Below are 13,511 nucleotides of genomic sequence, written 5' to 3'. Positions count from 1 at the left end.
GCCAATCCCTGGGCCCCTCCATCCCCTGCTCTGGCCTGATCACCCTGTGTTTGCTGCCAGCACGCCCAGCTACAACTACGCACCCAACCCGGACAAGCACTGGATCATGCGCTACACGGGGCCCATGAAGCCCATCCACATGGAGTTCACCAACATGCTTCAGCGCAAGCGTCTGCAGACGCTCTTGTCAGTGGATGACTCCATGGAGATGGTAGGCCATGCGCCCAGGAGCCACACCCCCCAGGAGCCACACCCCCCAGAAGCCACGCCCCCGTGAGGCCACGCCCAGGACAGAATCCACATCCTGAAGGGCTCAGCCCAGGGAACTTAGCAGTGGCCCTTGGAGATCCAGGGTCCCTGTCCATCTAGGGAGACAACAGAGCCATCCAGAAGGAGCCTGGGCCCTGAGGTGCCAGTCAGTAGCCACTGCCGGTTACATCCAGCTTCTTGCATTCATTCATTCAACATTTACTGAGAGAGTCAGAGAACAAAAGGGAAATGAAGGAGATAAGATGAGCCAGTGGCTCCTGTCTGTAATCCCAGCGATTTAGGAGGCTGAGATGTGAGGATGGAGGTCTAAAGCCAGCCCAGGGAGGAAAGTCTGCCAGACTCCCATCTCGGATTAGCCATTAAAAGGCTGAGGCGTGGCTCAAGTGGTAGGCAGCCAGCTGTGGGCAAACAAGTCAAGTGAGAGCTTGAGGCTCTTGAGTTCGAGCCCCAGTATTGGCACAGAGTAAGAAAAAGAGGTGTGGGGTCCCTGCAGAGGGAGGGAAGGGCTGTCCTAGGGTGGGGCATGGGCCTTGCCTGGGTCTGGGCCTGGACCTTGCCTGGGCCTGGGCCTGGGCCTGGGTCTGGGTCTGGGTCTGGGCCTGGGTCTGGGTCTGGGTCTGGGCCTGGGTCTGGGTCTGGGTCTGGGCCTGGGTCTGGGTCTGGGCCTGGGCCTGGGTCTGGGTCTGGGTCTGGGCCTGGGTCTGGGTCTGGGCCTGGGCCTGGGTCTGGGTCTGGGCCTGGGCCTAGGTCTAGGTCTGGGCCTGGGTCTGGGCCTGGGCCTTGCCTGGGTCTGGGTCTGGGCCTGGGCCTTGCCTGGGTCTGGGTCTGGGTCTGGGCCTGGGTCTGGGTCTGGGTCTGGGCCTGGGTCTGGGTCTGGGTCTGGGTCTCCAGCACCAGGGGCGGTGGGGGCCTCGTCTCCGCCTCCTCAGCTCTGGGTTTGCGCTGTAGATTTACAACATGCTGGTGGAGACGGGCGAGCTGGACAACACCTACATCGTGTACACCGCCGACCACGGCTACCACATCGGCCAGTTTGGCCTGGTGAAGGGCAAGTCCATGCCCTATGAGTTCGACATCAGGGTCCCATTCTACATACGGGGCCCCAATGTGGAGGCCGGCTCTGTGTGAGTACCCTGCCCCACCCCCTTCCCTGCTGCCCCTGGTGCCAGGCCCCCCAGGGGCGCACGGGACCCTCAGAGCCAGTGCAGCAGCCATGGCTTCACACAGGGCCTGCAGCAGAGGGGTCCCCAGCTTCCGCTTCCATCCCAGGCTCGGCAGCTCCTGACAGCCAAGTGGACCCCTCTTCCCTCACCAGCCATTCTCCTTGGCTTATCCTTTGAGGTGACCCAATCTCCAGCAGGCAGAGGTCTGTGAGACAGAGAGGTCAGAGATAAGTCAGGGGATCCTGGTGACAATGTCCTTGGATCAGCCTGAGTGGGAGACAACGCTCCCCGCGTCTTGTTTGAGGCTCCCAGGCCCTGCACATGGCCCTGAGCCCTTGTTTGAAGCTCCCAGGCCCTGCACATGGCCCTGAGCCCTTGTTTGAAGCTCCCAGGCCCTGCACATGGCCCTGAGCCCCGCGCCCTGCAGAGGGCCGCGTGCTGTTCCAGGCTGCACCTTGGACATGACGACACACATTTCACCTGTCAGCCAAAACTCCTTGTGCTGCAAGTGGAAATGACCTTTACCCCAGATAAGGCAAATCAATTAAGATAACCACGGGTGGATGGAAAGTCTGGCCCGGAAGCTGTTGCCACAGCTCCAAGCGTGAGCTGTGGCTGTGAGTGGCGGACACCACCACCCCACCCTGCACGTCCACCCAGTCTCCAACTCCACGCAGAGGCCTTCTGGCCCCTCGTTTACACGGCTGCTGCCCACCTTCCCCCCAGCAGGAGCGGGACATGGCAGGGGTGGGGTACATTAAAGGCGAAGCAATCCGCCGACACCCTGCCCTGGTGCTTGTGGGCACCACAAACTCACCAAGGTGCGCCATCTCACCGTGCGTACATCAGAAGCCCAGGCTGGCATGGTCAGGTCACTCGAAAGCCTGGGACCTCCCCCAGTCTGGCCCCGGTGGCCCGGCCGCTCCACAGCAGGCCAGTGGAAAGTGGGACAAAGGCAAGAATGCCAGTGAGTCGGGGTGCAACACCCCACCACGCCACCTCAGGAATGGCAAGGCCAGCCTCACCAAACGGGCCATTTGGTGACAACCCCTCAGATGTCCCAGGCCGGGGGCCCCCGCCCCACGGGTAATTGCCGACCCAAGGGCTCCAAGCTGAGGGACCTTCCAGGGACCAGAGCTGGCTAGGACAGGACCAGACTGTGGAAGGGACTGGGGTTGGCCCAGAAGACCGGGGGTGGGTGGCTGTAAAGCCGGAAGGCTTTGCAGATGGGGACAATGCTGTGGCGTGTGTGATGCAGCAGGGGGTGCTGTCACCTGCATTGGGTCCACAGTGGAGCTGCTGAAGGTGAAGGTGCCACCTCTGCCCCCAGCAGCCCCGCTCTCAAGCCAAGCCCTGGCATCACCTTCTCCATGGCCAAGTCCCTATTCTCCCTGCCCCTAGGAACCCCCACATCGTCCTCAACATTGACCTGGCCCCCACCATCCTGGAGATTGCCGGCCTGGACATCCCCGCAGACATGGATGGAAAGTCCATCCTGAAACTGCTGGACACGGAGCGGCCAGGGAACAGGTAAGGATGGAGCGGGAAGGGAGGGCAGCCTCGTAGCCCCATCTTACCATCAGGGAACGTGAAGCCCAGAGAGTCTGGTGGCTTTTCCACTCACACTGTAGCTTGAATGACAGTGAGTGACGTGAAGGGCAAAGTGGCATAATAGCAAGAGAACGGGGCGGAAAAAATACAGACAGGGACCAGAAAGAACAGGAGCAGCCCCTGGTGGCCAGCATTGGAACTGCACCAGCAATGGTCTTCCAGGTGCCATTGTGACCTTGGGCTTGCTCTGAGCCCTTCCTCCAGCTGGGATCACTGGGGGACATTGGCTTAGATGCCAACACATCTGGGAGTAGGGGTGTCAGGTGGAAAGGCCCCCTCTGGGTTCAGTGTTGCCACCTGCAATGTGGAAAAGACTGTGTCATTGCATGAAACATTCCTGTTATGGGAGCCCAAGTATAGGAGAAAGGGAGCTGGGAAGCCCACAAAACAGTGTGGCTCACCCAAATGCAGCCCCTAGAGACATCTAGAACTGCAGCCTGCTGATCTCCCACCTCCTGGGAGCCGTGTGTGTGTGCATACACACGTGTCTATGTGTATGCATACGCACTACACACTGGTGTAACTTAGGGCAGCTTCTAAGCTGCTGGCTCTGAGTCTGAAGAAACAGCTCTGCCCAGAGCCTGGCCTAGGGATTTGCAGTGCCCACCCAGCTCAGGCGGACTGACTGGGTCAGGCAGCTCAGGGCTCTGGCCCTGGCAGTGCAGGACACAGAAGCCTCTAGGTAAGAAACTGCAAATCCGTGTGTTCCCCAGGTTCCACTTGAAAAAGAAGCTGCGGGTCTGGCGGGACTCCTTCCTGGTCGAGAGAGGGTAAGTGCCAGCCCGAGGGTGGTGCCAGCCCGGGGGCCCACAGGAGGGAGACGGAGCTGTCCACACCCAGGGAGATGCAGAGCTCATCCCTGCAGGCACTCACCCCCCCTCAGACAAGCCGGATGGGGCCCGCCTTGTCTTCACTCCCAAGGCTCCTATAAATAAGCTGCCAGGCACTGGTGGTTCACACCTATAATCCTAGCTAATCTCAGGAAGCTGAGATCTGAGGATCTGATGATTGCAGTTCAAAGCCAGCCTGGGCAGGAAAGTCTGTGAGACTCTTATCACCAATGAAACACCAGAAAACCAGAAGTGGCGCTGTAGCTCAAGTTGTAGAGCGCTAGCCTTGAGCTGAAGAGCTGAGGGACAGTGCCCAGGCCCAGAGTTCAAGCCCCTACAACTGACAAAAAAAAAAAAAATTTGAACTGCCTGGGTCTACCCAAAACCATGAGCTCTGGGCAGCGCACCCACATTCCCCACAGGGAGGCTAGGCATGAGCCAAGTGGGGTCCTGCCCCGGCCAGTGCACACTGCCCAGGACTCCTGCCAGCTTAGCCGGCCCTGCGTCTCCCACAGCAAGCTGCTGCACAGGAGGGATGGGGACAAGGTGGACGCGCAAGAGGAGAACTTCCTGCCCAAGTACCAGCGGGTGAAGGACCTGTGCCAGCGCGCCGAGTACCAGACGGCCTGCGAGCAGCTGGGGCAGGTGAGGTACTGGCTGGTGCTTTGGTTCTCCGGGCGCTGCCAGCTGTGTCCTGTGATACCCACCAATGGCAGTTCCTGTCTCAGGCTGAGGTAGGAAAGTCATAAGAAGCATTCTAGACAAGCCCAAGAAGAACAGTGAGTGCAAAGGCCAGGTGGCGGCCTCATGCTGGGGCTGAGGAAGAGGTCGGGCAGGAAGGGCGAAGCTGGAGTGTGCACGGGCACAGAAGCTTGGGTTCCAGAAGGAAGTCAAGAAGGTTTTAAGTGGGAGCAGCCCATCTGGGCTGCACGTGGACTTTAGATGCAGATGAGCAGCTAAAGCAGGGATGGGAGGTGCCGTGGGCATCTTGCTGGAGGAGATGGCAGCTGTAGTTGGGCCGCCAGCTAAGGCCCAGAGAGGGGCGGGTGGGGCGGGGCGGCCCGGCCCTGGCTCCTGAGGCCCGGTGTGCTTGCAGAAGTGGCAATGCGTGGAGGATGCCTCGGGGAGACTAAAGCTGCACAAGTGTAAGGGTCCTGTGAGGCTGGGCGGCGGCAGCGCCCTCTCCAACGTGGTGCCCAAGTACTACGGGCCGAGCAGTGAGGCGTGCACGTGTGACAGCGGGGAGGACCAGCTGGGCCTGGCCGGACGTCGGAAGAAGTTCTTCAAGAAGAGTAAGTACCGCTCAGCAGACCATCACCGCTGGCTGGTCTAGCCACGCACCACGCGAACCCCTGGGCAATAGCTTCCCCTTGTAATCCCAGGGCCCAGGACGTGGGCAGCCCTTCCCTGGCCCTCCCCCTCCACAACCCCACAATCCTCCCCCCCCCCCCAACCCAGCTGCCTTTCCTGACACCCACAGAGTACAAGGCCAGCTACACCCGGAATCGCTCCATCCGCTCGGTGGCCATCGAGGTGGGAGGCACGGTGTACCACGTGGGCATGGATGACGCGCTTCCGCCCCGCAACCTGACCAAGCGGCACTGGCCAGCCGCTCCGGAGGACCAAGAGGACAAGGATGCTGGGAGCTTCAGTGGCACTGGAGGCCTCCCAGACTACACAGCCCCCAACCCCATTAAAGTGACCCATCGGTGAGCATACAGGGCAGACGGGAGGCGCGGGGCTGGGCCCTGGAACTGGCCTCTGGCTCATTCCTTCTCTTGAGCAGGTGCTACATCCTTGAGAACGACACGGTCCAGTGCGACCTGGACCTGTACAAGTCCCTGCAGGCCTGGAAAGACCACAAGCTGCACATCGACCACGAGGTGCGCCAGTTGTCAGGGTCAGGCTGGAGGCCAGGGCCCCCACCCAACCCACAGCCCAGGGACAGGCGCCAGGGCCAGCAGGCACCCACTAGACAGATTGGTCGGGTCACAGCCACCCTCTACCTTCATGGCAGCCGCACTACAGCTAGACTTCCGCCAGCCTGGGAGCTGTGTGGGTGCTCAGAGGGCTTGGCTGGTTCAAGGCCAGGGCTGGAGGACTTAGTGCCTTCCCTGGAGCCTGGCTGGAGGAGGAGGGAGTACACCTCTGCAGGGGGAAACGGGGTCCCCTCCTCCATATCCACAGGGTCATCGTGCCCAGGGGTCCCCCAGCCTGCTCTCGCATTCCTTAGATCGAGACCCTGCAAAACAAAATCAAGAACCTGAGGGAAGTCCGCGGTCACCTGAAGAGGAAGCGGCCGGAAGAGTGCGACTGCCACAGGATCAGGTGCAGAGAGGGCAGAGGCCCCAGAACCCTGGGGATGCACCCCTGGGGTCACCAGAGAAACAGGAATGCCAGTCCTCCCTCCTGTCAGCCAGCTGAGCCCCGGGACACCCCTCAGGGGGCTGGGAAGCAGTGCTGTCTGCAGCACTGACTGGAGACAGGTCATGGGTGAGGAAGGGGGGGGGGGGGGGGAGGAGGGGGATCCAGGCCGGGAGAGGCACCTCTGCACGCTGCTCTGGGAAATTGCTGGGCCTTGTGGCTCAGGGGCCCCTGGCAGGCTCTCTGTGCTGATATCCATCAACCTACATAGCTAAGAACGAGCTAGGATTTAAACTACAGCTCACACGTGGTTGGAGGCTGCTGGGCTGGACAACACTGCTGTGTATGAAGGGTTTGCAAAACTCAGGTCCAGTACAGGCCAGCTTCTGGTGTGGCTGAGTCTGGCCTTTGGCCAGGGGCTCCTGGCACTGCCACTGCCCCACAGAGCAGAGATAGGAGCGGGACCTGCCAGCCGGCCCTGCACACTCCTGACACGCAGGGGGCGGGGGGCTTATGTTGCAGTTACCACGCTCAGCACAAAGGCCGCCTCAAGCACAAAGGCTCCAGCCTGCATCCTTTCCGGTAAACCCCTCCTGTAAACTGAAGCACATGGGCAGGGGAACAGAGGGGGCCCCCTGGGGTGCTGCAGCCTCATCCAGCAGGGCACCCAGGGGCGGGCCTGGGGTGGACGTGATTTGCCAACCCCTCCCCGGGGCTGCTGCCTCAGGGCTGCCTGGAGAGAGAAGCCCTGGCTTCTGGTTCCAGCTCTGCCCTGGACTTGAGGCCCCGCCCTGGGGGGACCGCAGGGGCCAAAGCTGGGGGTCACACGTGGCTCTGGGTGCCCGCAGGAAGGGGCTGCAGGAGAAGGACAAGGTGTGGCTGCTACGGGAGCAGAAGCGGAAGAAGAAGTTGCGCAAGCTGCTGAAGCGGCTGCGGAACAATGACACCTGCAGCATGCCGGGCCTCACGTGCTTCACACACGACAACCAGCACTGGCAGACCGCACCCCTCTGGACCCGTGAGCAGGGGCGCGGGCGGGCACAGGCCAAAAGGGGAGAAGCCCCCCGCGCTCGTGTGCTGGGGCATCTCGGCCAGAGCTCAGACGCAGGTGGCAGGCACCGCGGTCACGTGGCCCCGGCTTCCTCCTGCAGGCACCCTCATGCCTGCTCTCTCTTCCCTTGGCAGTGGGGCCTTTCTGCGCATGCACCAGCGCCAATAACAACACCTACTGGTGCCTGAGGACCATCAACGAGACCCACAACTTCCTCTTCTGTGAGTTCGCAACCGGCTTCCTGGAGTACTTCGACCTCAACACTGACCCCTACCAGGTACGCACACCACCCATGGAGAAAGAGGGCTGCTGGTGAGACCCCCCTGCTCCTGGGTCCCCAAGACAGGAAGGGAGTTGTGAAGCAGTCAGCCCCAGCAGTCCCACGTCTGCGCGGCACGGCCCTGCCGCCCCCCTCGGCCTCTGTCCACTTCTGGGGGCCGCCACGGGGACCCCAGCCCGGGGCACACAGCAGGCCTGCGGGGACCCTGCAGTGATTCGAGTGACGCTGCTCATCGGGCTCTGCACACCACTCCATACTGGGGCATGGTTCAGGTGGCGTAGCACCTGCCTAACCCACATGAGGACATGAGCGGGAACCCCGTATCCTCCCTCCCCGGAAAAAGGTGACCTCATTAAACAGATTGAAGTGACATAAGCACCAGAGTGTCCCTCACCAGGACACCCGTACTTGGCACTGCACCCTGGCCAGGGCAGTCCCTGTGTGCCCGCCTGCGGCCTCGGTGACCCTGGAACGGAGCCAGTCTTTTGGAAAAGCTGAAACGTGAAATGTGACTCAGACGTCAGCGGATCTCGGCTGGTCTGCCTGGGGCATCCCAGAGGCAGCCGGCCATTCTTCAGCCAGCCTCAGCCTTCATTTTACCCAAGCAAGGAGCAGAGGACATAACCCAAAGCAGGGCGCTGAGGCAGCATCTGTAGCAGCTCCCCCAGCTCCCCCCCCCCCCATCACCAAAGGCTGATTTCTCAACAAGAGGGGTCCACAGGGCTGTGAACAAAGGCCGCCGATGGCCCAAGGCTTGAAAACCTTTCCTTTTTTTTCTATTTTTGGTTGCTCATGGGGCTTGAACCCAGAGCTTGGGCAGTGTCCCTGAGCTCTTCAGCTCATGGCTAGTGCTCTACCACTTGAGCCACAGCGCCACTTGCAGTTTTCTGGTGGTTAATTGGAGGTAAGAGTCTCATAAGAGTTTCCTGCCCAGGCTGGCTTTGAACCACCACACTCAGATCTCAGCCTCTTGAGTAGTTAGGATGATAGACATGAACCCCCAGCTTTGAAGGCCTTTTCTCTCCATGCTCTGCGTCTCCTGAGCAATGGCTGAGAAGTCCACCATGATGTCTGCAAATGAGTGTTTGTCTCTTGATACCGATACTGGGGACTTTTTTGCTGGTTAGAGACACTTGGTTGATGGCCTGTCTTTTGCCAAGCAGCTGATGAATGCGGTGGACACGCTGGACAGGGGAGTCCTCAATCAGCTGCACGTGCAGCTCATGGAGCTGCGGAGCTGCAAGGGGTACAAGCAATGCAACCCCCGGACCCGGAGCATGGACCTCGGTGAGTTGCCCCGGTGTGCCCCTGCAGAGCACTGAGCGACCACAGGGAGGCCCTAGGGGTCATGCCTGCCTTGAGTGTACCCCCAGTCCCTGGAGTTACATGTGGAGGAGACAAAATTCAAAGTAGACCATGTGGAAAGATCACAGGCAGGCACATCAGAGCACTGGTAGCTCACACCTATAATCTTGAGCTACTCAGGATTGTGGTACAAGCCCAGTTTGAGCAAAAAGACTCAAGAAAAGGACTAGGGCTGGGAATGTGGCTCAGTGGTAGAGTGCTTGCCTAGCATGCATGAAGCCCTGGGTTCGGTTCCTCAATACCAGATAGACAGAAAAAGCCAGAAGTGGTGCTGTGGCTCAAAGTGGTAGAGTGCTAACCCTGAGCAAAAGCTCAAGGGACAGTACCCAGGCTGAGTTCAAGCTCCAAGACTGGCAAAATAAGGACTAGAGGTATGGCTCATGTGGTAGAGCACCAGCTGGGGGAGCAAGTGTGAAGCCAATTACCAGTACCTCCTAGAAGGCTGTTGCAGTTTGTCCTTTTACCATATTCTAGCTGTTGCTAATTTGTTCATTTCTCCCCTCCTGTAGGACTTAAAGATGGAGGAAGCTACGAGCAGTACAGGTATTATTTGTTACTGAAGCCTGAGGGCTTATCTCTTGTCTGTGAGGCTTTGAGAAACTGCCCTTCCTCCGCCTGCATGGCCCACCATGTGTCACCTTCCTGTGTGGTTCTCGAGGGTCACTTTCTTTCCGGTAATGGTTAACCTTCATTCTCCTTTTGACATCCAGGCAGTTTCAGCGTCGAAAATGGCCAGAAATGAAGAGACCTTCTTCCAAGTCACTGTGAGTAGAGGAACCCGTGTACAGATCTTTGACTTGCTTCTTCCAGGGCAATTTGTACTTCTCACTACCCCTCTGCTCCCATGACCACAGGGAGACACAAAGCTATCAGTATCCTATCAGATACTGTGTGGATGCAGTTTATATTTTAGATTAATACTTTGTCCAACACATTGCTGTTTTCCCTAACAATCCATGCTTCCTACACCTGAACTGAGACTTAGATATTAGTCGTCCGTCATCTGGAAGGCTGCAGCTGCAAACGCAGTGATGCATGCTGTCAGCAGAAGTGTGGCCTCCTTGTGTTGTTTCCAAAATGCCTGCACTAAGCACCATCTCTCCGGGCTGGGAAGAGGCTTCCAGCCACCTGGGAAGTTCGCCTCACTCCTGAAGAAAGTAGTGATCTGTTCCCTACATGAGTGGGAGGTGCAGGGTGCTAGGTCTTCTAATTCATCAAAAAAATCCAAAAATGTAGATTTATGTGGGAACTGGGTGTTTGAATGCAGGGCGTCATCTCCTGCCTGCTAGGTAGGTACTCTATCACCTGAGCCACACCTCCAGCCTAAGAATGCAACTAATGTGACATCGTGTCAAACTCCCCTTGGGGAGCTGCCACCTATGGTCTACTTATTTCCTTCTTTTCATGCATAAAACCCAGGTGGCTAACAGGACAGAACCAAGGGGCCAGCTAAGTATTTCTTTGGTGTTTCCAAATTTACATCACATCCTCCTCAGGCACTATTCTATCCTTTTTTTTTTTTTTTTGGTCGATCGTGGGGTTTGAACTCTGGGCCTGGGCGCTGTCCCTGAGTTCTTCAGCTCAAGTCTAGTCTCTACCACTTGAGCCACAGAACCACTTATGGCTTTCTGTTGGTTTATTGGAAAGAAGAGTCTCATGGTCTTTTCTGCCTGGGCTGGCTCAGATCTCAGCCTCCTGAGTAGCTAGAATTACAGGTGCTCGTGAGCCACTGACACCCAGCTCTATCCAAATTCTTAACTGCCATCTTCACCAGCCACTAAGCGGCAGGTGAGCAGCTAAGAATTGAAAATTGAGTCCATTAGGGAAGCAACTCTGTTCTGAGTGACCTAGAAATACGCCTTTTTCAGGAACCGTGCCAACATAGCTCTAGAACTGATTAAGAAATCCTAAGCACGGCTGGGTGTCAGTGGCTCACACCTGTAGTCCTAGCTACTCAGAAGGCTGAGATCTGCAGATGGTGGTTCAAAGCCAGCCCAGGCAGGAAAGTCCATGAGACTCTTATCTCCCAATAAACCAACACGAAAGCCAGAAGCAGAGCTGAGCAAAGAAGCAAAGAAGCTCAGGGACAGTACCTAGGCCCTGAGTTCAAAGCCCAGGACAGACAGACAAAACCCTAAGTAGCATGACAACCAAAGGCTGAGATGTCTGTTCTGTTTTACAGGGGACAACTGTGGGAAGGCTGGGAAGGCTAAGAAGCAAAGAGATGGACCTCCAAGACCAGAGGCCTTACCTAACTGGACAGGCCATGAAACCCATGCAATTCGCAGCAGACCTGGGCTTGAGGCCCCAAGGCCTGAGAGACAGCCTGCTTCAGTCAGTGTGGGAATCCTGGAGGACCACTGTCAGGAGCAGAGACTTCAGGAAGTCCATTCTGCCTGGGCTTTGCTTTGGATTATACCTCAGCAGCTGCACAATGAATTTTCATATCAAAGTCACCACTAGCCCTCTCTGCAAGGCTCATAGGGAAAAAGAACAGAGAGAGATGTTCAGTGAGGCTTCCGCCAGGGGGTGAAAAGTCATGGAATCAAATCCTAGGGCAAGACAGCCCTGCTCAACTCATCCCCCTGTTGTATTTTGTCACAAGAAAAGGAACTGAAAAGCAGATGGGCAGCTCACAGATGCTGAAAGCAGCATGTGGAGCTTGGTGATGAATGAAGAGCACAAGAAAAGTGACATTTACCTAGTCCCAATGCCCTGGCTGCCTCCAAGGAAGCTGCCTTCACTGTATATATGTGACTACTTACATGGGACCAACATGGGATTTCCTACTAGATCCCCTAACAGTTCCCAAGTTCCCAGACAGGTGGTGTCAGTCTGAGTGCTCTGTGCCAAGGTGGGGGGAAGACCCTGGTGCTGTGCACACCCTGTTCCTGCGGACACCACCCGGCACTCATCCTGTGTCCAGCCCAGAACTGACATTTTTGTAAGGTACTGGAAGGAAACCAAGTCGATGTATGTCCCACGTTTTAATGACATTGTATTTGTAAATCAATTTTGTAGTGTAAGTACTGTCGTATGATGTTCAGAATCCCAGCCGATGACCAGCCGTCGGTATGAAGAAAAACTGGGATTTTGTAAAAGGCCATTCTTGGGAGTTTTTGCTGTCTTTGCCTTTTTTTTAAGCAGTCAAGAAACTAACAGTCATCACCTTTTTGAAGGAGATGCCTTCAGTGTGGAGGATGTATAAAGATGAACAGATGGTTATACATTTGCCATACAACCTCACAGGTGCGGCTCAAGCCAGACCAGGCTTGAGACTTCATTTTGGAACTACATTCCTCAACTGAGTAATAGCTCCTCTTGGCTACACCTCAGCTAGTTGCCTGCATAGGGGGGTAGTTTTAACCTGGCATAGCATGTTGTGAGGGTTCTAAAAGAGGAGGTATGTATAGTTCACCAGTAGTTCAGGAGATCTCTCAACCAAAGTTCTCAGGTTCCCATGCTCATGTAGCAGTGCCCCAAACACACCTAGCCCCTAGGGAGAAAAATGGCTTTAAATGGTCTTAGTATCACAGAACGGCTGCTGCAATTTAAAATAGGCTTCTTTAGCCTCCCCTTTTACCTTTATGCCAAAAGTGAGGAGGAAGAGGAAAAATCATGCTCTTGGGCTCCAATGTTAAATAGAAACCTTTATTTACAAGGACATCCAAAATGGTCAGAAAAGCAGTCACAGCTTGCTCCCCCATCTCATCAGTCATCCCGCATGGCCTAGGTTCTTTGCAGTGTGAAGAATGACTTCATTTTAAGCAACACTTAATGTACACTTGATTGAACCCAAATTCATTCTTAATAATCTAAGTTAATTCCTGAGAATTTAAATATTGCTCAGAATGACATTTCCATCTTCTTTAGACACAATGTATTAGAAAGGAAGAGAGAAAAGAGGGAAGAAAGAAGACAACACCTGCCTGTTTGTGAAGAGCTTGCTGGGGAGCTACACAGCTCTTTGTTCTTCTGCTGTAGGGATGCTTCCCCTTCCTACAGCATTCGCTGCTTAGGAACAAAACGCCCAGCTTGTACACATGAAAGGAAACCCACCGGCACATGGACACACATGGACAACTGCCAGTCCTTCTCTTTACTTTCTAGCTACACCAACTCTGGATGAGAGAACTTCAAACATCAAACAGCTACCTTCCATAGTCTCTGCCCCCTTAGGTAGCTAACACTACCTAAGGTGGGACTGGGTTCTGGTATGCACCCCTTTCGATCCACATGCCCAGTCGCATTGACTGCACACCCACAATGAGCAGAAACATGTAGCTCCTTAATATCATTCTGATCTTCATAAAATATATTTTTTATTTATATATCTTTGGATTCAGCAAAGAAAAAGTAGGTAATGGAAATATCCCACATTCTAAAAGCAGATGAAAAAATTACTTCTACTGTTCACCCAACAGATAACCTCCATTTATACCGGGGTAGAAGTGAGGAGAGATGGGCAGGAGTACAGAGAAATTTACCCAAACAAGAGGAACAGGCTCCAAGTAAAAACAAGTTAGCCACAGACTGCATCTATTAAAGAAAATAAAAATCTTGAGCTTGCACCAGTA

General features: G+C 56.0%; 1 protein-coding gene across 1 annotated transcript in view; it reads left to right on the top strand.

Annotated features, from left to right (window-relative positions):
* The window catches only part of Sulf2 (sulfatase 2), a 47,057-nt gene extending 35,008 nt beyond the window's left edge, over positions 1–12,049 (top strand). The window contains exons 5-20 of the mRNA XM_042702179.1: positions 61–211; positions 1,219–1,394; positions 2,835–2,963; positions 3,758–3,814; positions 4,390–4,519; positions 4,971–5,166; positions 5,355–5,583; positions 5,661–5,757; positions 6,108–6,202; positions 6,761–6,820; positions 7,087–7,256; positions 7,424–7,566; positions 8,733–8,856; positions 9,444–9,477; positions 9,645–9,698; positions 11,117–12,049. Coding sequence (XP_042558113.1) covers positions 61–211; positions 1,219–1,394; positions 2,835–2,963; positions 3,758–3,814; positions 4,390–4,519; positions 4,971–5,166; positions 5,355–5,583; positions 5,661–5,757; positions 6,108–6,202; positions 6,761–6,820; positions 7,087–7,256; positions 7,424–7,566; positions 8,733–8,856; positions 9,444–9,477; positions 9,645–9,698; positions 11,117–11,147 — 1,876 coding nt within the window. The 3' untranslated portion in view covers positions 11,148–12,049. The remainder of the gene's footprint in view (positions 1–60; positions 212–1,218; positions 1,395–2,834; positions 2,964–3,757; positions 3,815–4,389; positions 4,520–4,970; positions 5,167–5,354; positions 5,584–5,660; positions 5,758–6,107; positions 6,203–6,760; positions 6,821–7,086; positions 7,257–7,423; positions 7,567–8,732; positions 8,857–9,443; positions 9,478–9,644; positions 9,699–11,116) is intronic.
* Positions 12,050–13,511: the final 1,462 nt, after the last annotated feature.

This window comes from Dipodomys spectabilis, unplaced genomic scaffold, assembly GCF_019054845.1.
Source record: "Dipodomys spectabilis isolate Male_0828 unplaced genomic scaffold, ASM1905484v1 ptg000317l, whole genome shotgun sequence".
Lineage (NCBI taxonomy): Eukaryota > Metazoa > Chordata > Mammalia > Rodentia > Heteromyidae > Dipodomys > Dipodomys spectabilis.
Note: the sequence above shows the minus strand (reverse complement) of the source record. Positions and strands in the feature narration are given on the sequence as shown.